We start from the raw sequence: 20,488 nt of genomic DNA, 5'->3' as shown, positions 1-20,488 counted from the left end.
TAAGAATAGGTAACCCGTTTCCTTGTCTTTGTTTCTATCACATTCTATCTTATTTATCCACCTTTTTAACTGCGATATTTGAGAATTATCGTCCCTATCTAGATGTAGCAATGTAGTTGAGTCGAGAATAATCCTTTGTTTGATACCCTGTTTGATAGTAAATGTGTGCCCAGTCCAAGTAAAAACACAATTGGGCCATGATAATTGGATGCTTGGTTATGGGCTTGTTTGAAATGGGCCAGCCCATGAACAAGCTGAGGCCTGAGCAGTACCACAAATTGCTTCCAATTTGAACATTCCAGGCTTCAGCCTCAAAGCTAGAACTAGAGAGAGAGAGAGAGAGGCGAATGCAACCATGAGCTTGTGCTATTGTCCTCTAATTCGACCTTCACCAGCAATTCAAGATTCTTATCTCCATTTTCCATGGAATTCCAATCCTAGACGACCATATTTTGCTCTGTCATTTACCAAATCATCGAGACTCACCAGCAGAGTTCTTCAACGGGGACTTGATGTTGCGGCTCCCGACAATGTTGTTCAGCAGAGCCCCTTAACTGAAACCAAAGACGAGGAAGGAGAAGAGGTCCATGGAGTATCGGACACGCATTCAGAAAGCAAAATCAGCCCTCTACCTTCAACTGCTAGAGTCAAGAAGAAGAGAGAAGAAGAGGACGACAATTTCGAGAGCCGGTTCAAGCTCAGAAATGGAAGGGAGGTTCGTTTCGTTTCGTTTCGTTTCTTTAGTATATGAGTTCCTAACTAATCGAAAGAACTTTTGTGAATAGAATCATCACAATCATTATTGCAGTATTGTTGTTGTTGTCATGATTATAATTGGTATTGTTCCTATTAAGGTGTTTGAAGAAAAAGCATACCTAGTGGGTGTGGAGCGAAAAGGAGATGATGAGGATTATTTTGGGATTGACGAATCCTTGAAGGAATTAACCCAGCTAGCGGACACTGCTGGGCTTATGGTTGTTGGTTCCACTTATCAGCGGTGAGTTCTGATCCTGTACAAAATTGGTTACCTTATTTGGCACAGAGAGTTTGCAACTGGTTGTAATTATAGATGAGTGTGAAGGCCTGTGCTTCTGGGATGTATGTTGTCGCAAATTTTGGGGTGGGGGGAGGGATTAGAGCTTACGATTGCTTCCAAGTATGTTTTTGTTTCTGGTAATCCAAATAGTGACTGCAAGAGGTAATGAATGCAGGTATTACCTTGATTTTTTTTTATGTATAAATTTTACTGAATATTTTTGACTGGGCGTACAATGTTTCGTAGAGATGGTTGTTTACATACACTAATTGCTCTGCTGGTGTTGTCATCACATCCCTGCACAGCATGATATCAGCATATTCGTTGGTTCTATCTTTGTGTTGTAGCAAACGAATATGAACATCTTATCGACCATGCATTTACACTTACAGTAGACACGCATCATGGTGAATGATGCATTATTTATTTTTTTTCATGTTTTTTCATACTGCATGTAGTGTGGGTTATCAAAAATTGTTACTTGGTGGTTAGGTGGTTATTGGTTACTAGATACTCAGATTGTTTCTTTTAATTTGTCCTCAATTGTTTGCCTATAAGCTGTTCGTGGGCCTGTGATCATGCAGGCTGGCTACACCAAACCCGAGGTCTTATATTGGATCTGGCAAAGTTGCTGAAATCAAGAGTGCAATACATGCACTGGATGTTGAGACTGTAATCTTCGACGATGAGCTCTCAGCAGGGTAAGTTTCATTCGATAATTTCATATAGTTATCCCACATAGGAATTTGGTACCTGTCAGGCTAATTCTCACTAATGTCAAGAACTGTTGTTTCCAATATTGTCTTTTCCTCAGTTTTCGGGCTCTCCTCTTTTTATCTTTTATGAGTAAGAGTTTATTCACACATTTTGTGTACTGTTACTTGCCTTTTGCCAATCATTTAAGTCTTAAATAATATTACTATCTTTTCTTGGTTACTTTGGGTCCTCTTAATGGTCCTAAACAAGTAGTTTAATATTTTTGTATGATTAACTCTTTATTGTTTACTGATTGGGACTAACATTGATGCCCATCCTAGGATTCAAACTGTATGGAGTAATTCTTAATATTTTGGGATTCCTTTCTCTCTACTTGATTTCTGTACTTTGGAAATTTTGGTTAGCTTACTTTTATCACTGCATGACATGATGCTGCTGATATCACTAGTGAATACCATGCAATTATGTTCCTTAGATTCTATCTATGTAGAAAATGTCATTATACTTGTACTCTGTCATCACCCTTTTTGAAAACCTCCACTAATCTACTCATCCCCAGCCTTAAATAATCTGTTCAACTACATGTAACTGTCATTATTCAAATTCTACAAAGGCTGCAGATGTCGTGGGGCTAATAATGTTATTAACCTTGAAGGCAAAAAATCTTAAATTACACTTCAAGGTTAATGTTTGTTCTCTTGGGAGTAAAGTCACCTAGTTAACTGTTAATAGCATACTTGCAAACATGTTCAAAGAGGATGAAGTTTTACACATAGAATCTCTCACACCCTATAACCCAAAAACAGACACATCCTGAATTAGCATTTATATTGTTCCTGAGGTAACTCAAACACTGATATTTTCTTCATCGAAATGTCAAAATCATAGGCAACTAAGGAATTTGGAAAAGGCTTTTGGAGGAGATGTTAGAGTGTGTGACCGCACAGCTCTTATTCTGGATATCTTCAACCAAAGAGCAGCTACACATGAAGCAGCATTACAGGCAAGTTTGCTATACTGCATTTTATCTAATGAAAAATCTTCATGTGAGAAGATGACTGCATCTTGGTTGGTAAAGTTTGTTGGAGGTCCTACAACGTTCTTAAGATTAAGTTGGCGAAAGTTTACGAGGACAACCATTTTCTCCTTGTTCAGTTCCAGTGATAGAGAAGTACTCTTTATGTGCGTTCACTGACAAATGTGAGGTATTTCTAGGTTGCGCTTGCACAAATGGAATATCAGTTACCTCGACTAACTAAAATGTGGTCTCACCTTGAACGTCAAGCAGGAGGACAGGTGAAGGGTATGGGTGAGAAGCAAATTGAAGTGGATAAGCGTATCTTGCGTACTCAAGTAAGCGATTTTTTGTTGTTTTATCAGATAGCTCCTAGGGAAGCCTCTTTAAATGAGATTATGTCTATCTGCTTGGGTTGGTTATTATTTTGCATTCTACAATTCTGAGTTCTTTTTGTCGCATCTAATATATCGTGGACTCATTATTCGTGCATGACACTCACTTTTTAGGAATTTATAGTGTTATTCATCCATCTTTTACAGAATTTGAAATTTTGAGTGTAGACTGAACTGAAATATACATTTGGTTCTTAGATTGGTGTTCTGAAAAAAGAGATAGAATCTGTTAGAAAACATCGAAAGCAGTACCGGAATCGGCGTTTCTCTGTGCCTGTCCCTGTTGTATCTCTGGTAAGTAAATAGTTATAAATATGAAGTTTCTATGAGATGATTTTTCATACTAATCCTTAATGAGTGTCGATATTTAATGCACTCGACATTACTTTAGGTTGGGTACACAAATGCTGGAAAGAGCACACTTCTAAATGAACTGACAGGAGCTAGTGTTCTGGCAGAGGATCGCTTATTTGCAACACTTGATCCAACTACAAGAAGAGTTCAGGTGGGTCTATACTTTATATCGTCAGAATACCTCAGTTAAAGCATATTATTGAGTTTTTCATGTGTACACAAAGATGTAGTTGAATTAGCAATCATGACATTATACTATTCAATAGCAATGCGAGTGCTATTCATTCCTAATAGCTTTTTGTTTGTAAATTGTTGAGTTGTTTTATGATTTATGAAACCACTGCTGGCAAATAAGCACTAGGTGCCTACACTCTAGTGAGACAGATTTTATCTAATCGTATTTCAAGTTCGTATCGCTACGGTCTTTGGATCTTCAAGACGAGTTTTTGTAATATGGCATATTCAGTCTAGCGATCAAATTGATAATTGGTTCAAGAAACAAATATTTCCTAACCCCGATTGACTCTTGGAGGAAATTCTTTGATGAGTTTGAGTTGACAAATTCATAAATGTAACTTAGAATTACTTAAATGAGTTTGGAAGAAATGCTTCTGCAAGATGGCTTTCTAACACGAGAAGTTTTTTTTTTTGTTGCTTACTTCCAGATGAAAAATGGGTCTGAGTTTCTTCTTACAGATACTGTGGGTTTTATCCAGAAATTGCCAACCACCCTGGTATGTCCCTTCACAATTCAATTATTCAGTCCAAGTGATACCTTTTTATAGTAGATTATGGATTTAATAGGAGTTGATTAAACTTTAAAGTATGATCTTAGATAGAAATAAATGGCGGAATACACTTAGTGGATTCCCGTTGATTTTCTCAGACTTATGTAGCTGACCCCAAAATTTTGGTATAAAAATTCGGATGATGATGATGTTTGTTGTCTGGCTTCTCTGTCCTAAAAGAGGATTAGGTGTTCATTGTTGACCCCATTTGAAGTGAAGTGTCTAATGATTGCTTCTCCAGGTTGCTGCCTTTAGAGCAACGTTGGAAGAGATATCAGAGTCCTCGCTCTTAGTGCATGTGGTGGACATCAGGTATCATATTTTTGGCATGTTGATTGTGTTTATTCTCGCTTATGAACATTAATTTGTCTCGCTATATCCATACAAGTTCAGCCATCCACTGGTAGAGCAGCAGATAAATGCAGTAGACAAAGTTCTGTCAGAACTTGATATATCATCTATACCGAAGTTGATAGTATGGAACAAGGTATGCAGCAAGCAGTTCTTTGGGGCGTCACTTTTGAGTCTAGTAACTTTCCTTTTAAACTTCTTTGTATGTGAATCTGAGTTATGAAAGTACCGGACTTGTAGTAGTGCATATGAACAAGTTAAGGTTTGTCTTTTGCAGTAGCGACTTACTATGACTCTCTTTACTGCTTATGGCAGATTGATAAGGTTTCCGATCCTCAAAAGATGAAGCTGGAAGCAGAGAAAAGAGAAGATGTTGTTTGTGTATCTGCTTTAAATGGTGAAGGCTTAGATGAGTTCTGTAATGCAGTTCAGAAAAAATTGAAGGTAATGCGTCTTATTAGATTTTGTAGTTTTCTTGGAAATGTCTGATTCTGTTCATTCTTGATGCTCCAATGGTGCCTGCAGTGTGCTGAAAATTTTGAAATATATCTTTCTAATAGGATTCTATGGTGTGGGTGGAAGCTTTGATCCCATTTGAGAAAGGGGAACTTCTTAGTACTGTACATCGAGTAGGGATGGTAGATAGTATGGTGAGAATTTCTCTTTACCACAATCATACTGTAAAGAGATGCATAGTTTTTTGTGAACTGTTTTATATATATCTTCCCCCTGTTTATAGGAATACTTGGAGAATGGGACATTGGTCAAAGCATATGTCCCCCTTCGTTTTGCAAGAATGCTCACACCAATGAGGCAGCTCTGTGCGCCAATCTCATAATTCCTGAAGTGACATTTGGCAAGGTAACTGTAGATATATTAATCCCGATCGTGGAGAGACATTGTCCAGTTTTTCACATGGCCTTTGTTGTATATTATCCGTCTGTCTGTTTGAGGGGGCTTATGTACATAGCATACTGGGTGTTTGGTATCACCTTAAATGTACGAAACATGGAATGTTGTAGAGAAATATATTTTTCTACAAGCTGATGCTTGGTACATAGAGGCGGCTGCCAAAACATAACAAGTCTGCTCTCTCATTTATGAGTAATGAGATTGCGAGAATTTTATAAATACAAGGTTTATCTTTCTTGGCACTGATTTAGTTCTGTTTTTCAGAATTTGGGTAGTACGAGGGAGCTTTCTTGAATGTAGACCTTCTCCTTAGCTTGTACATGGCCATCCTAGCAATCTTGTAGAACCAGAAAGCACTGACCAGCTGTAATCCCAATGCCATTGCCTGAGTTATAGAGTGAAACTATGTATTAGGAGCAATGCCTTGATTGCCAGTTCAAGGCTGGAGACATTGAGAAACACTTACCTTGATTATGAATGGATTAGCGGCACGCAGAGTCACATAAGTGAGAAATGGACCACCGACCATTCTAGCCGTGGAGAAAATGACTGCAAATGACATCTGTGAGAGGAAAAGTAACAGTCTGTGAGTGTCCAGTTCTAGTCACAGGAAGTCGATGACTATATTTGTGTGTTTGGTGCAAAGGGATCCCTAAAGTGGACTTACATCTGCAGCAAAATTAAGGTCAGTGTCCTTGTAGCCCAGCTCTTTGAGAATTTCCCTTGCATGGAGGAAAGGGCTGGAGATCTCTGTCATCCATAGTGCTGCAGCCATTTCTGATCCACACTAGACCAACATATCATGGCATTGCCATTAGTGTCATTGTACTTGAACATGATTATCATGAGAGATCAGGCAAAAGATTAATAGTAGTCGGACGAGAACTCCTGCAATAGAAGTCACTGCAGTGGTCATCATAGACCTCCAGTCTTGGTTAAAACTGTAGGAAACTGTGGTGACTTCTATTGCAGGGGCCCTTAACCCTAATAGTAGTACCCTTTTATAGGTCAGTCCGGCGACAGAACCAACAATGCTAACCAAATGGTGGATTGTGTTATCAAGGCCAGCTTGCTTGTCAAAGAGACTGCAGATTAGGTCATAGATGAGATAAGAGAGGCTAACAGCAATTGCTTTCATCTGCTCAGTGAAACAAAGACAGACACAAATCAACCTCTTCTCTTTATTACAAGAACCAAAAGACATCTTAAAGAGACAGTTATGTACCTGACTTGGTGAAGACTGTGAAGCCAGAGGACAAACAGGGCAACTCCAATCTTCAACAGATAGAGAAGCTAAGATTACAGCCAGAGCCGCATGGATTGTGGAAACAACACGATTGCAGAACCCAAAAGAGCGATTTGGCAATAATATTCTTCTAATGACAAGAAAAGTTATTGACCAAGAAACAAGTCCCCATACAACTATCTTTACAATATGGTCATTCATCTGTTTTCCTCTCAATCTACAGTTGCAGAGGCTAAACCAAACTCTTTGACACAGGAAATAAAAGACCAAAAATGAAAATCAAGGAAGACCGACGACATTTCTAGAGCCTCCGATAATGGTATTCTGTACTGTTTGTAGTTGAACTTCATTGATTTTGCCTTGTGTTGTAGGTGGGAGTTAGGTCAGTTGACGGCAACAGTTTTTAAATTTATTTGGCAATTGGGTTTCATCTATTAAATGTATCCAGGAGTTGTATATTCATGGCAGGTAGGCAATGTGCTGGCATGTCATTTCACTTATTCATTGTGGATGCTCTGGACTATCCACACATCAGGTGTTGAGAAAACTGACGCAGCGGTAAGCCTCCGCAAATCCTACAAGAACAAACGGAGAGGGCGGCCCTTCGTGGCCCGAGGCTCCAATGCTCAATTCAGTGTCAAACTCAAGAGTTCTAATAATCTTAGTGATTGTAAATTGTCATGCGTGAATCAGATAATATGTGTAGCGTACCTTGGCCAGTATCAAACTCAAGAGTTCTATTAATCTTAATGATTGTAAATTGTCATGCGTGAATCAGATAATATGTGTAGCGTACCTTGGCTTAACTCTCAAAGTAGGGGTGGGAGTTGATAGATGATGAGATAGAGCATTTTCTTGCTGTTGATATTGATATTATCGTCTCAGTGTCATTGTAGGATCAAATATTATGATCCTAATCTCATGACGTCTCTAGACGTTAGATTAAGATATTTCCTAAAAGCTTAGAGTTTATTATTTTCCCGGCTTTTATTTTTAGCACAACTTGCTGCACTACATAGACTTTGACTTTGTTCCTATGACACTTGTCTCATCCACACACCCCTTCAAAAAAAAATACGCATTTTAGGTGTTTATTTTAAATGTGCGTAGGAAAATTCATATATATATATATATACACACTTTATACATATGTACAACGTTTTAGCTGTTCAGAATTTATTAATGTCGTTTGCCCTGGACAGCAGGCACGCGGAATCACCATCTAGCCCATTAACTTGCACCATATAGCCCATTAAATTGCACTCGAGCAAAGCCCAGCTAGGCCTATCAAGTATCAACAAAATTAGCCCATCAACTTTGAGAACCGTCACTCTGTCAGGCCCAGCTCGGCCCATACCATCAATACCAAGTCCCATGTACTAGTCTAAAGTTTAAAATCAGGTTCCTGAACTAAAAGCGTGATGTTTCTGCTCTGGTATGGTAATGGAGATATGCGGTGTCGCAGGGCAATTTTCGCTTTCGCTTTCGCTTTCGCTTTCGATTCGGTATGGTTGTGTACAGGCGAATTCGGTCTCTGGATTAACCAAAACGTGGCCTCGTGTCTCTATGGCCGCCGTTAGCAGTACCGGTAAGTCGGAACTTGAATCTCGCAATCGAATGTTTGTTCTTGGAATGGGATTCGTTGGACAATTTTTCGCACAGGAGCTCAAGAACAATGGCTGGTAAGCAGTTATCCGAAGTTAGTCATGATATTTGAATTTGATTCTTCTGTGCTTGTTAAGCAACTCAAATTATGTGTAGTTTTTGATAAATTTTGTGATTGAAACACTGAGTAGGATTGTCTCTGGAACTTGCACAAGTGTTGCGAAGAAGAAGGAACTGGAGGACAGGGGGTTTGATGTCCATGTTTTCGATTCAAATGAGCCAGAGTAAGTGTTTATCGTCAATCAGTACTGTCAGTTTAGCTCAAGCAAGAATTTATGTTGAGATTTAATTGAATTAGGTTATGTAAATCACATCTTGAAATGCTTAACGCTGATTTTCTTATTCAATTGAAAAATGGTGATTGCACTCTCATAAATTGATGTAGAAGCTTCATCCTCAAGCAATTATTTCTAAATTTTATGAAGATTTATATTGCGTTGTTAGTTCACCGATTTTATGCTTCTCACTTGTCTTATACTGCATTTTTTCAGCTTGAGCGCTTTAAATACATTGAAATATTACACGCACCTTCTTGTCTCTGTCCCTCCTGTTGTAGGTATTGGTGATCCGGTATGTTATTTACTTATTTGTCATTTTTAACAAAATATGCTGTTTATAACAAACTTGAATGATGAATCTATGCAATAATCTCTTTCTACGCAGTGATTTTTTAAAATTTTAATAGGTCCTTCAGCACAAACAACTTCTGAGGAGTACACTAATGGATGGGAATCTTCAGTGGCTATGTTATTTGTCCTCAACTAGTATGGCTTTCTATAATCACTATTGGCTGGATATATTTAACCGCTGTCATACATTACATACATATGGATACAAATGTTGTTATGTATCTAACCGATTATGAAGATATGCTTGCATGGTATTTTAACTCTTGTTTCTGTTTCTTTTCCTTTTTGGTTAGAGACTGTTTTCTACCCTGTTGCCCTCAATCGCGAAGAGCTAAAATTTGACACAATCATCATTGATCAAGATGTCATTGTGATTTATATTGTGCCAGTACATGAATAGTTGTCACTATATGCATGAAAGGTGAATTATGAGAATAAAATTATCCTTGCTGTCTAATAGTTCTATCATTGTGTTTATTTAAATCCAGCTATTCAGGAGTCGTATTGTATCCATTTAGTCTAAGGAACTAGGTCTGAGTTTCAGCTCTCCTGGAAATACCCACATTCCTGATCAAAAAACTAGCTTATGACGTTGAAATATCAGTATTGAGGAAAACTTCAACTTTGCGCCCGAACTAATCCATCATTAGCAGTGTATAATCATCAACTTATTTTCAATCGAATTCTGGTGGACTCATGATTATGGAGTTTAGATTTGGTTGTTCTACAAGGTAGAATATTTCATAATCCTGACTTTAACAACTGGCTTAAGACAATAAATTCACATAAAGAAGTGATACTTCTGATAGTCAACTTCTTGGCTAAACTTTCCTGTGTCAACACCTTTGTCATTTTTAAATCTCCAGAATATATATTCTTAGTAGGCACTTTTGGATGTCCATTATTATTATTGTTGGTTTGATAGTTTCTAAGCCCCAGATATATTATTTGATGATGGGATGCTGCCTTTTTATGGCCAGGTGTATATGGAGACTCTGGTGGTGCATGGGTGGATGAGGAGTAAGTGATTGTGTATGATCTGGTCAACTTTACCCTGTGAACTGCTACTGGCAAGCATACGTTAGATGTTGCTGATTATATTCTGTCTGATGCAGTTACCCAGAAAGCCCAACGAGCGAATCGGCTAAACTAAGGTTACTTGCCGAGGAGGGATGGTTAAATTTGGCGTATGATCTAGGGCTCTCAATGCAAGTGTTTCGACTTGGAGGTATCTACGGACCTGGTAGAAGGTTGTGACTAGTATTGACCATTTATGCTGGCTTCTAATTCAAGTCTGGTTATTATTCAAAGTCACTTGTTATAAGATACCTACACAGATAATTCCAGACTACTAAAACCATTTGACAGAGGATCGTAGTAGACTTATGCCATATTTAATAGAGACTGGTTTTTGATGCCTTTTGTTTCGTTTTCATCATTCTTGTTTTGCTAATTTAGTGCCCATTTACACAATTCAGTATTTATTTACTTTTTTCCTTTATACTATTCTTGCAGTGCTGTTGACACAATAATTAAGAGGGAAGCTTTGTCAGAAGGCCAGAAAAAGAGGACAACCAAGAAGTTCACATCCAGAGTTCACGTTGAGGATATTATTCAGGCATTGAAGGCCAGTATCAACATTCCATCCACCGGGTACGTTAATTATTAGCATTTTTGGATTACTTTTTTGTGGATCATTCAATCCAGTTGTTAGATAGTAGAAATAAGGAACTGTATGATAATATCCAAACAATCTAGAGTAATGAAATGGAATTTCAACGTGTTTTTTCTCGTTGGAAAGTGGAAGCAACTGCGACTTGATACCAAACTGTCATCGAGAGAAGGACTCCATCCTTGAAAACAAAATTTTTGACCCTCCCAAAACCCACTAATTGGATTCATAGCAAGCTCTACTTTGACTTCTTTCACCATTCTTTCGTTGGTTTTATGGATTTTATTTCATCTTTGGAAATGAATTGGAGGCGGAGGATGTGACCCTTACAGTAGATGAAGGGGACTGGCGGACTGCTATTTTTGTATGGGGTTTTATCTCATCATATTAAAACAGAAGAACTATGTTTTTTTTCCTTCCATTTTTCGTCTTTCTTTTTTTCCTCCCAACTCATTCAAGTTCGCTGTTTTCAGGAGAATCTACAATATTGTAGATGATGATCCAGCCCCTAGGGAAGAGGTTTTTGCTTATGCAAGCAAATTGGTTGGGAAAAAGTGGCCTGCCCAGATCCAACAAAACACCAGTGGACGAGCTGAACTACTTACTCAGAAACATGGCGAGAAACGAGTTTCTAATGCACGTATGAAAAAGGAACTGGGAGTGAGGCTTCTGCATCCAAGTTATAGATCAGGACTTCAAAGCATCATTAACCAAATGGAAGCGTACCTGTAGGTAGGTCCTATTATTGTGATGACTGATGACTGATGATATTCATTTCATTCTTTCAATTACCGTACGTAATATCGTCTGTCCACATCATAGGAAAAAAAATTCTTTTTGTTGTTTTTTTTAGTCAAGGAATCACCTACCTTCGGACAACTGAGTGTACGAAAAACTCGGACTGTCAGAACAGCCCTCACCATGCTAGCAACAAATAAGATTGGGTTAACTCGGATTGTCATAACAACCCTCACCATGCTAGCAACAAATAAGATTGGGTTGACACCATACAGGATAGTTTTTGGTTGGTTGTTTCGAATCCCCAATTTCGGACATGGTACACCCTATTAGGTTATAGCCCTAAAAATTTTGGACTGTTGTAGTGTCGTAGATAGAAAATTCATTCCTAATAGATGCCGGAGAAGGGAGAGGGATTCGTGATATCTCAACAAAAATACAAACCAAAGGCAACAGCAATATAACGCAATAAAATAGATTCATTCCCTTTACCTTCACTATAAAACAAGATCATTTCCACAAGATTTCCCAAACCATAAGTTTTATTCTGATCAGATTTCCAGCAGGCTACAAAAGCAAACCCAACTCAAGCCCGTGTAATTCAAACAGAAAACCCCCTTCATGGAGGGCTGCAATAATCAGAGGGATTACATGGACAAGGAATTTGACCTATAGCATTGTAGTTGAGGAGGTATTACTATAAGCAGCCTTCGTCTTCAATTTCACAGTTTCAGTGGCACCAGAATTTCTTGTGTGAGGCTGTAAGTTGGTAAAACAAAATCAGCTGATTCATCAACCAAGCTAAAATACCTCCAAGAGAATGCTATCATCTAGCATTTACTGGGGTAGAAGACAACGTTGCTCGCACCTAATCACTATGGGGCTAAATATTTGCGATACCTAGCCCAAAACCCCTTCCTCGTGGTTAAACCATTCTCTGATGAGGATCTCCTCCACTTGGTCCCAATTGAAAAGTGTCGTTTCAAAAAAGGCTTGGAAAAGCCACTCCTTGAACTAGAGCTGGCTTCCATCTTGGGAGCTTTTCCTACTTGTTGCTCATCGCTTTGGTGATCGATATTACCAAAACCACCATCAAGGTAACTGTCTCTGACTCGATTTCTAGATATCTTATGGGTTTTTGCCCTTAAATCTGCCTCCACTCTCGAAGCTTTCCTAGACATCTTCAGTACTTGGTTTTCTCCAACCATGCATATTGGGCAAGCTGGGTCATACCTATTGGGCTCTTGCGTAAGTGTCTCCAGGCACTCAGCATGATAAACATGACCACAAACCAGTACGGCAGCAACTGCGAGCTCGTTGCAGCTCCATGAAGATCTCTCTGTCAAGAGCTTTGAGCAAGAGCTACAAGTTTGCAACTCTACAGAGGGAGAATATGAGAGCCTGCCACTAGATTCACCTATCCTACCATGGACAGAACCCAAGTGCTCACTGTCAAACGACCACCTCTCTCTCTGAGAAGAGGCAACAAGCTCAGTAAAGGTGCGCATGGACCAACCATCAGACGACCCACCATGGGATCCAGTGGTCAAGTCATTGCTGCAGGTGGAGTGTAGAAATGACGGCCTTCCATCAGATTCAGCATATTCATTTGGCAATTTCAACCCCAGGATTCGGCTATCTGACACCTGTCTTAATAGCCTGTACCCAGGCGAACGGCGAGGCCGGCGGGAAGGGGTGGAGTTGGGAGGGAGTTGCACACGGGTTGAAAAAGGATCACCAACAGGCATCAAAAACGGAGAGGGTATGGAAAATGAAAATTTTGAGGCTGATAGATCTGCAACGACTGGTGATTCAGCCAAGTTCTTCACCTAAAGATATTCAGAAATAGGATTTATCTATCAGTGTGAGAAAGGGATGAAAAAAACAATTTTTTTTAAACTTCTGTCCGAACTAGCTTCAAACTCACCTCTATAGAGTTATTGCTCACCATGGATAAATCTGCACCAAACATATGAAGAGAAAATCAAATACAAGACACAATATGCAAATAAGATATGGCCACAGTAGTCAATCACCAAACGTCGAATTTCAACCAACCCAATGTGAACAAAAGTGTACTTTACCCATTGTACGACTATTACTGCATCCTCATTAATTATTGAAAAATTTAGCGAGCATATCATGGCCACACACAAACTTATCATTTTATGATAAATGCACAACCATATTCAAGAGAAATCCAGCAAAAGATTTGCTTTAGATTTGTGATGTCAATCCTCAGGTATGAATAAATGATACCAACAAACCTATAAGTGATGCCTAAAAACCTCTTTTTCTCTCTACAATTTCAACAACAATGGACAAGCCTTAATATGATTTCTGGTCATTCAAACTCTGAAGAAACTCTTTCTTTTTGAATGCCTAAAAGTCCTTCAAAAGCTCAAACTAATCCAAAAACGCTAATTTTGACCTCAATAACATAAAACCCATAAATCACAATAAAGCTCATAGAATAAAAAAATATTTATCCTACGTTAAACTACTAATCATACTACGTCGGTACGTCCAATCATCAGTACCTGGGGATTATCAAACAAATCATTATAGTTTGTGACCTCAAAACAGAATAGGCCGGCCCAAAATTGCAGTTTGGCAAATTTACTTCTAAACAACCAAGGTAATCAAAAGGTGTCCGTATATGTCATCTCAAGAATTTACCTGACAGTGGAGTCATCATACTCGAACCTACAACAGCTTCGTGGACTTCTGACTTTAGAGAAACAGGAGTCCCCATGTTCTCAAGTGGACTTCCTTCATCAGAAACATTGCCTCTCTCAGAATCTAAAGCCTCTTTCATCTCCACACCAAGATTCTCGCTGATTCCATGAGAGACTTGAGAGGGAGAATCATCAATTTCACCAGCAACACGTCTACGATTTTCCCACCGGAAGCTCCAAGTCGGAGAGCATGTCACATTCCTGTGTAAATTTTCACCAACAGTTCTGTCGGGAAGGGTCCTACTTCTATCTCTTGCAGCAACGCAACAAGCAGATCCCATTATCACTCATACACAACAAAGTGACAAACTATTACAATAACCCTGAAGAATCCAACCAAGCACACCATGTTAAGTTAAAATATTCACATTCCTTGGAAGACAAACTTAGTTCACCATTCAGTAAAATTTAAAAGACTAAAACCAATTAAAAGATAAACTTCATCCGCCAATCAAAACCGAACTCAATTCATGACCCAGAAAAGGATTGTACTACATACACAAATAACCACAACCCAATAAATGGCCTAACTGAGCTGCAGAACTTCGAATTTAACAGAGAAGTTGGAGATTTGCTCATTGCTTGGAAAACACAAAGTATAAAATTCACTATTATATCCAACCCACTCCTCCTTTACATCCTACCACAAATCAAACTGAAAACCGAGGAAAATTATATTAAGTATATATGGACTTAATAAACACAGCAAAGGAACGCCTGAACAAGTTGGAGTTCTTCTCCAGACTAGGATGGAGAACCAACATAATATACAAGAATACCCGGGGAAAAACTTCCATTTATAAGCAAAGGGAAAAATCATCAGCAAGAAGTTATCATGAGGAAAACTTCTCATCATATACCCAAAAGGATGAACCATTATGCACTTTGGTAAGTTTTCTCTTACAAGAAAGATGTCCATTGACATGCCGATAAAGTACTAGGCATTCCCAAAGTGGATTGCTCTAACACCCAATCCCACCAAATTGGACTACAAAAGAGCAAGAGAGGAAAATCAGGGGAAGGATGGAAGCTTAAAGTTTTGAAGATGCTGCTTTTGAGCAGCCTTCCAAGAACTTAAAATAACTCACAAGGGGAAAAAAAAAGATCTGATAAATCCAAAACTTTCAAGTTTCAAAATCAGAGCATGGGTTTACAGGCATGCGTAACGCAAAACACGGAGGCAAGAAAAATCGTTCCGTATAATAGAATATGAGCCCATGTAACAATAAACTTTCATTTCTTGGTATAATCTTAGCAGTATAGAAGCACTGTTTTGATACAACAGACCTATCTGACTTCCTAAAAGGAAATCATAAACTGATCCAAGTCTAGGAGCCCAGCAGAGACACTTGATTTCACAGTTAGAACTGCATCCTACCCTGACTAAATCTACAAGCAATTAGAGCTTCGAATTTAAGGTTGGAATAAATAAATAACATCAAAGTGTGGTGTAAGTAGTAAATCCACATTCTTCGATTTGATGAATTTCCGTAAGACTTCGCAAATCATTATCAGAAAATGAAGACGAAAATATCCACGAAATCCATATTCACCGCTATCAATGGTATAACGAATCATAGACACATAAATTTTACGCATTTGGAGTCTACTGGCAAGCAGAAAACGCAGCGGCAATCAAAAGGCATTATCTGCAACATAACTTCATCGATTTCAACAACTAGATTGCCATTCAAAACCCTAATCATCAACAGAAATCCAAATACTCCAAGATCGCCGACTCGCCCGAACAATTCTTCTTACTAATAAATACATCAAATACACAAGAAAACGTAGATAAAAGGTAAGCAACTCGTACCAAATACAAAACTAGGGTTTCACAGAGCAACAGAGTGGGAGAGAGAAACTCTTGGCATTCGTCGTTGTGGCAGTCATGCGAAAGAGGAAGAAGAAAAGGTGTGAGAGAGAGAGGGTGGGGTGGTGGTGGGGATTTAAACGGCGTGACGTGGGACCGTCTGATTTCGCGGCACAAAATTGCAACCGATCGTTCGTTAATGACGGTGTCAAAAAGGAAGGGACCCACAAGCAAGTGGACAGAGGAATGGGGAAAAATAATAATACCCCGGGACTTGTGCCACGTATGAGGTTGTGCTTTCCTTTTTCTTCACTTCTTCTGACGATCTCTGCCTTTCCTAATTTTATTATTATTTCCCTATTCCTTTTCAAGATGAGCCTTTTTCCCTTTTGGGCTCGAAAATTAAATGGGCCGTCAACCCATCACTCTGAGTCACTAGTTTTTGTGGGCCTTTGCCATCTATTTTTGGTATAAATAATTAAAGGCTTCGACTGTCATGCTCAACAAATAGATAACCAGCGTTCTAAATTTAATTTCAATACAATTCAAAAGGTGATAATGGGCGATAGCCTGATTGGTCAGGTTGTCTGCTCAGGACCTTGAGGTCCAGGATTCTATTCTCACCAGGGGGTTTGGGATTTGAGTAGTTTTCCATCCGCTGTGGTGGCCTTCATGCCTCTCGAGGGGCATGGCTTAGCGCGTGTGTGGCCTGTGGGCCTTTCAAAAAAAAAAAGGTGCCGTTATATTTTAGGGAGGGAAGGCTGTAAAGCATGTGAGGACAGCGCGATAATCTAGTTGGTTATCTTGATGGCAGATATATCTTATGCATTCGAAATGCCCTAGGGTATTTTTTTAGCGTACCCCAATCCAAATCAAATACCACCATGCATGCCAGCTTTTAAAAAAAAGAGACAATTATTTATTTATTTTAAATACCTGAATATTAAAAAAATGAAAGTTTTGTTTTATTATGTGTACGGGTGTTATGTTAGGGACAAAATTGCATTTTATTCTCAAAAGTGGGGCGAAAAGGTGACATTAGAATCCACCGGGTCCAAAAGTCGTTATCTCAAGAACCGTGCGGGCTTTAATGACAAAGGCAACCAATATTTGATTCATTCTCCAGTATCGGCGTTTAAGGTAGAACAAGAAGAAAAATTTGCAGCGATTTCTTGGGTAAGTCCGAAGGGTAGACTCTTTTATTTGCAGCGAGGCAGCTCTGCCGGTATGCTTTCTTTCTCCATTTTTGGGTTTGTGCGTATTTCATGATTTATTTTCCCCTATCTATCATAAATTTTTTATGGCACTTGGTTGTTTGGCTTAATGTTGAATGCATAACGGGTTTAGTTGTTTGTTTTATATATATCTTTGTTAGGTATTTGTTGCTCTGGTATCTGCTTAGACTACAGTTCATCAGTTCCATTGTTGATTGTTGGTATACTGCTAGTGTGCTGTCTAATATTTCTTTTTGGGAATGTTGTACGAAGTTGAGGATAGGAGAAGGGTGAGGTATGGAATTTCAATGTTGAATCCATAAGGGGTTTAGTTGTTAGGGCATACTTATATTTTGGTTAAGTATTTGTTGCTGTGGTATCTCTTCAGATCACAGTTCACCAGTTCCATTGATGTTATACTGCTAATGTGCTGTCTAATATTCTTTTTGTAAATTTTCTGCTAAGTTGAGGATGGAGAAGGGTGAAGTATGTAATTTCGATTTAGTTTAGCTTATGCCTTTCTTGTGCATTGAATTTTTCTTTTAATAGCCGCGAATGTTTTTTTAGACAGAACGCAAGACTTTTGTTGATGATCAATTTGGTGATACCTTTTTATTACTCGCGGAAAATGTGATGAACTCATATGTGAGGGGGGTCCTTGGAAAGTCAAAAATATATGTGTATATATATATATTTCAGTAGAACCATGTAACTGTCATACCTATGACTTTTAGTTCATGTCAATGGTTTATAATTGTAAATGCAACTTTTGTTATGAAGAAAAATGCTAAATAAGGAAGACTTTATGTTCGTTTACAGTTTGTTTCATACTCAATGTTTTTGGGTCTCTGGAGAATGAGGGTGTGATGTCAATTCCGTTCAAGATGCTATTGAGAATCTTTGTTTGGTTCGATGAAAATGATTGGAACCCAGCGTGGGGTCGGGGAGGGGAATCTGCCTCCAATATTAACCTTTTCCAATTCCTAAATGCTATCCCTATTATCCTCTAACATAGATAGCTGTTACAGTAATTTATTGGAAAGTTTGTCTAGATTTTATGGTGTGGCGGAAATGCACTTCCCCTGGTCATATATCCTATTGCTTGTGCTGTATATTTTGCCAGATTAGTGGCCGCTGTTATTGATGAAGACATGTATCTATCTTTGGTACATGTTATTCTCTGTGGATTTATTTTCTGATTCTCATCTTTGAACTTTTGGTGTTATGCTGTACCAGGTACTGGACAATGATTTTGAATGGCTGTAGCATGTCATCTGGGTGTACTTTTATGAATTTCTGGGCATATAAGCCCCACCCTTGTGGCTCTGTCTCTGCTTGCATTACTTGTTCGCCTGCATTAAGAATCAGGAATTTGTGGGGGCCTTCTTTGGTGTCTAAACCGTGTTCGATTAGTGGTATTTTCATAAAATCTTGTCAACTCTACTGTGTGGTTTTCTTCTCTCCCTCCTGAAACATCAATCCCGTTGTCATTGTCTCTAATTTTTGTAAATGTTTAGCTGTAGGTGTGCCTCTTTTGCACCTTTCTGCTTTGTCATCACCACTTTTAAGTCGGGACCTCAGCGCTCTTTTGCATACAATCCCTGATGTACCTAGGCGGCACAGATCTCCTTTACCCCCTCGAGCAGCAAAGGATGTCCCATCCAGTTTCCGGTACCCTGCAGGCTGCAATGACTAAGAAACGAAGATGGTGGTGGAGGACTTTAGCATGCCTTCCCTACTTAATGCCTCTCCACGAGACATGGATGTATGCTGAGACAGCATATAATCTACACCCTTTCTTGGAGACCTTTGAATTTACGACTTACCCATTCCTTGGAGCCATTGGGAGTTTGGCAAGTTGGTTCTTGATGGCATATTTTCTCGTTGCATACCTTGGAATTGTGAGGAGAAAGGAATGGCCGCATTTTTTCAGATTTCACATAGCGATGGGCATGTTACTCGAGATTTCTCTGCAGGTGATAGGGACTATCAGCCGTTGGATGCCCCTTGCCGCGTACTGGGGTAAGGTGGGTGTTTTAGAGTGCATTAGGTGTGCTTTTGCTGGTATGTATGCAGACGTACGTTCCTTTCGCTTGTGATGCAGCATACATCCAAATCCCTTACGACTAATGAAAAACTTCTGTACGAACGATTGTTTTTATCTTGTAAAACTGCTTTGCAAGATTGTAACAGGGCATGTCTTTAGTGCAAGTTAGGGATGGCAACGGGTCGGGTACCCTTCCATTTATAAAATACCAAAACCGTTTTCATTTAATATACTCTATACCAAAACCGTTTCAAAACCATTTAAAAAATCATTTAAATTTCCAAAACCGGAACCGTTCCATAACCGTTTATCATCGGGTACCCGTTTACCATTTAACTTTTAATTTTTTAATTTTTTTTTGAAGATTATATTAATATAAATTAATATTGAGTATGATTTATATTAATTATGATTTTATAATTCAAATTAGTCTAATTTATAGTTTTATTAGTATGCTTCTATAAATATATATGTTTTAATATACTTTATCATGTTATAATTTAATATCCTAGTAGTATTTCTTTATAGATGATTTATAATATTATTACTATAATGAATCTTTTTATTAAACGGTTCGGGTACCCTAAACCCGGCACCAAAAACCAAACCCGACCCTAAACAATGACGGGTTTGAAAACAAAAACCAAAACCGTGGATAGTGCTCGGATCGGTTTTTTTTGCCATCTCTAGTGCAAGTATCTTCTACATCTTGTTCTTAGTTCTTATATGAATGTCTTTGTCGTCTCATCTTCATCATCATCGGAGCATTTTTCAAGTTATTTGGGGTCCGCTACATGGGTGATAAAATGCTGAAAATGTTGAAAGCAGTTCAAGTAAGTTTCATACACTCAAACAATTACATCTCATCAGTCCACTGCACTAGTATTACAATATTAAGGCTTGAGGTATGGATTCATCATCTTTTGCTTTCCTCTTCTAGAATTTCTGTCTTTTGTAAGATATATATATATATATATATATATATATATATATATGTATGTATGTATGTATATATATTTATTGTCTGCCTAAATTTACCTACTTTCTTGGCTTCTTCTTTTTAAATTTTTATTTTTTATTTTTTATTTATTTTTCATGGTTCTTGGCTTCTTATTCAGTGCTTTAGCCTCCTTTACAGTTTACACCCAGACCACACGT

The 20,488-nt window shown here is 38.5% G+C and overlaps 4 protein-coding genes and 1 pseudogene across 6 annotated transcripts; 3 read left to right on the top strand and 2 right to left on the bottom strand.

Annotated features, from left to right (window-relative positions):
* Window positions 1-311: 311 nt before the first annotated feature.
* LOC120009852 (GTPase HflX) lies at window positions 312-5,974 on the top strand. 2 transcript variants are annotated; one of them, XM_038860572.1, is made up of 14 exons: window positions 312-715; window positions 855-997; window positions 1,621-1,737; window positions 2,642-2,756; window positions 2,969-3,106; window positions 3,362-3,457; window positions 3,555-3,668; window positions 4,183-4,251; window positions 4,547-4,617; window positions 4,699-4,792; window positions 4,972-5,100; window positions 5,217-5,306; window positions 5,396-5,517; window positions 5,833-5,974. In XM_038860572.1, the coding sequence occupies exons 1-13, from the start codon at window positions 356-358 to the stop codon at window positions 5,492-5,494; spliced, it is 1,635 nt and encodes a 544-aa protein (XP_038716500.1). In that variant the 5' UTR covers window positions 312-355; the 3' UTR covers window positions 5,495-5,517; window positions 5,833-5,974. The 2 variants fall into 2 exon arrangements, with proteins under 2 accessions (XP_038716500.1, XP_038716499.1); XM_038860571.1 differs by lacking the exon at window positions 5,833-5,974 and having other exon boundaries at window positions 5,396-5,787.
* On the bottom strand, window positions 5,688-7,525 carry LOC120009854 (TLC domain-containing protein 5-like). 2 transcript variants are annotated; one of them, XM_038860574.1, is made up of 5 exons: window positions 6,794-7,525; window positions 6,566-6,706; window positions 6,236-6,355; window positions 6,035-6,130; window positions 5,688-5,953 (listed from the first exon to the last, which is right to left on the bottom strand). In XM_038860574.1, the coding sequence occupies exons 1-5, from the start codon at window positions 7,013-7,015 to the stop codon at window positions 5,816-5,818; spliced, it is 717 nt and encodes a 238-aa protein (XP_038716502.1). In that variant the 5' UTR covers window positions 7,016-7,525; the 3' UTR covers window positions 5,688-5,815. The 2 variants fall into 2 exon arrangements, with proteins under 2 accessions (XP_038716502.1, XP_038716501.1); XM_038860573.1 differs by having other exon boundaries at window positions 6,566-7,525.
* A 760-nt stretch (window positions 7,526-8,285) lies between these two features.
* On the top strand, window positions 8,286-11,662 carry LOC120009409 (protein YeeZ). Its single transcript, XM_038860001.1, has 8 exons — window positions 8,286-8,496; window positions 8,611-8,703; window positions 8,971-9,049; window positions 9,165-9,243; window positions 10,089-10,128; window positions 10,224-10,358; window positions 10,624-10,761; window positions 11,254-11,662. The coding sequence occupies exons 1-8, from the start codon at window positions 8,381-8,383 to the stop codon at window positions 11,510-11,512; spliced, it is 939 nt and encodes a 312-aa protein (XP_038715929.1). The 5' UTR covers window positions 8,286-8,380; the 3' UTR covers window positions 11,513-11,662.
* Window positions 11,663-11,975: 313 nt separating this feature from the next.
* On the bottom strand, window positions 11,976-16,229 carry LOC120009408. Its single transcript, XM_038860000.1, has 4 exons — window positions 16,073-16,229; window positions 14,198-14,579; window positions 13,446-13,477; window positions 11,976-13,347 (listed from the first exon to the last, which is right to left on the bottom strand). The coding sequence occupies exons 2-4, from the start codon at window positions 14,535-14,537 to the stop codon at window positions 12,394-12,396; spliced, it is 1,326 nt and encodes a 441-aa protein (XP_038715928.1). The 5' UTR covers window positions 14,538-14,579; window positions 16,073-16,229; the 3' UTR covers window positions 11,976-12,393.
* An 838-nt stretch (window positions 16,230-17,067) lies between these two features.
* On the top strand, window positions 17,068-19,459 carry LOC120009879 (annotated as a pseudogene).
* Window positions 19,460-20,488: the final 1,029 nt, after the last annotated feature.

The sequence above is a fragment of the Tripterygium wilfordii genome, chromosome 11, assembly GCF_013401445.1.
Source record: "Tripterygium wilfordii isolate XIE 37 chromosome 11, ASM1340144v1, whole genome shotgun sequence".
In the NCBI taxonomy this organism is placed as follows: Eukaryota; Viridiplantae; Streptophyta; class Magnoliopsida; order Celastrales; family Celastraceae; genus Tripterygium; species Tripterygium wilfordii.
Note: the sequence above shows the minus strand (reverse complement) of the source record. Positions and strands in the feature narration are given on the sequence as shown.

Bases quoted from the DNA above. Each gene is read 5' to 3' on its own strand.
- LOC120009409 (XM_038860001.1), top strand. From the start codon at position 8,381: ATGGCCGCCGTTAGCAGTACCGGTAAGTCGGAACTTGAATCTCGCAAT. The intron at 8,497-8,610 runs GTAAGCAGTTAT...AACACTGAGTAG, and splicing joins GAGCTCAAGAACAATGGCTG to GATTGTCTCTGGAACTTGCA. The intron at 10,762-11,253 runs GTACGTTAATTA...CGCTGTTTTCAG, and splicing joins ATCAACATTCCATCCACCGG to GAGAATCTACAATATTGTAG.
- LOC120009852 (XM_038860572.1), top strand. From the start codon at position 356: ATGAGCTTGTGCTATTGTCCTCTAATTCGACCTTCACCAGCAATTCAA. The intron at 1,738-2,641 runs GTAAGTTTCATT...TCAAAATCATAG, and splicing joins GACGATGAGCTCTCAGCAGG to GCAACTAAGGAATTTGGAAA. The intron at 4,252-4,546 runs GTATGTCCCTTC...TTGCTTCTCCAG, and splicing joins AGAAATTGCCAACCACCCTG to GTTGCTGCCTTTAGAGCAAC.
- LOC120009408 (XM_038860000.1), bottom strand. From the start codon at position 14,537: ATGGGATCTGCTTGTTGCGTTGCTGCAAGAGATAGAAGTAGGACCCTT. The intron at 13,478-14,197 runs GTAAATTCTTGA...TGTTTGGTGCAG, and splicing joins TATGATGACTCCACTGTCAG to ATTTATCCATGGTGAGCAAT. The intron at 13,348-13,445 runs GTGAGTTTGAAG...GAATATCTTTAG, and splicing joins TGAGCAATAACTCTATAGAG to GTGAAGAACTTGGCTGAATC.
- LOC120009854 (XM_038860573.1), bottom strand. From the start codon at position 7,015: ATGAATGACCATATTGTAAAGATAGTTGTATGGGGACTTGTTTCTTGG. The intron at 6,131-6,235 runs GTAAGTCCACTT...TTCCTCTCACAG, and splicing joins ACCTTAATTTTGCTGCAGAT to ATGTCATTTGCAGTCATTTT. The intron at 5,954-6,034 runs GTAAGTGTTTCT...TCTATAACTCAG, and splicing joins CTAATCCATTCATAATCAAG to GCAATGGCATTGGGATTACA.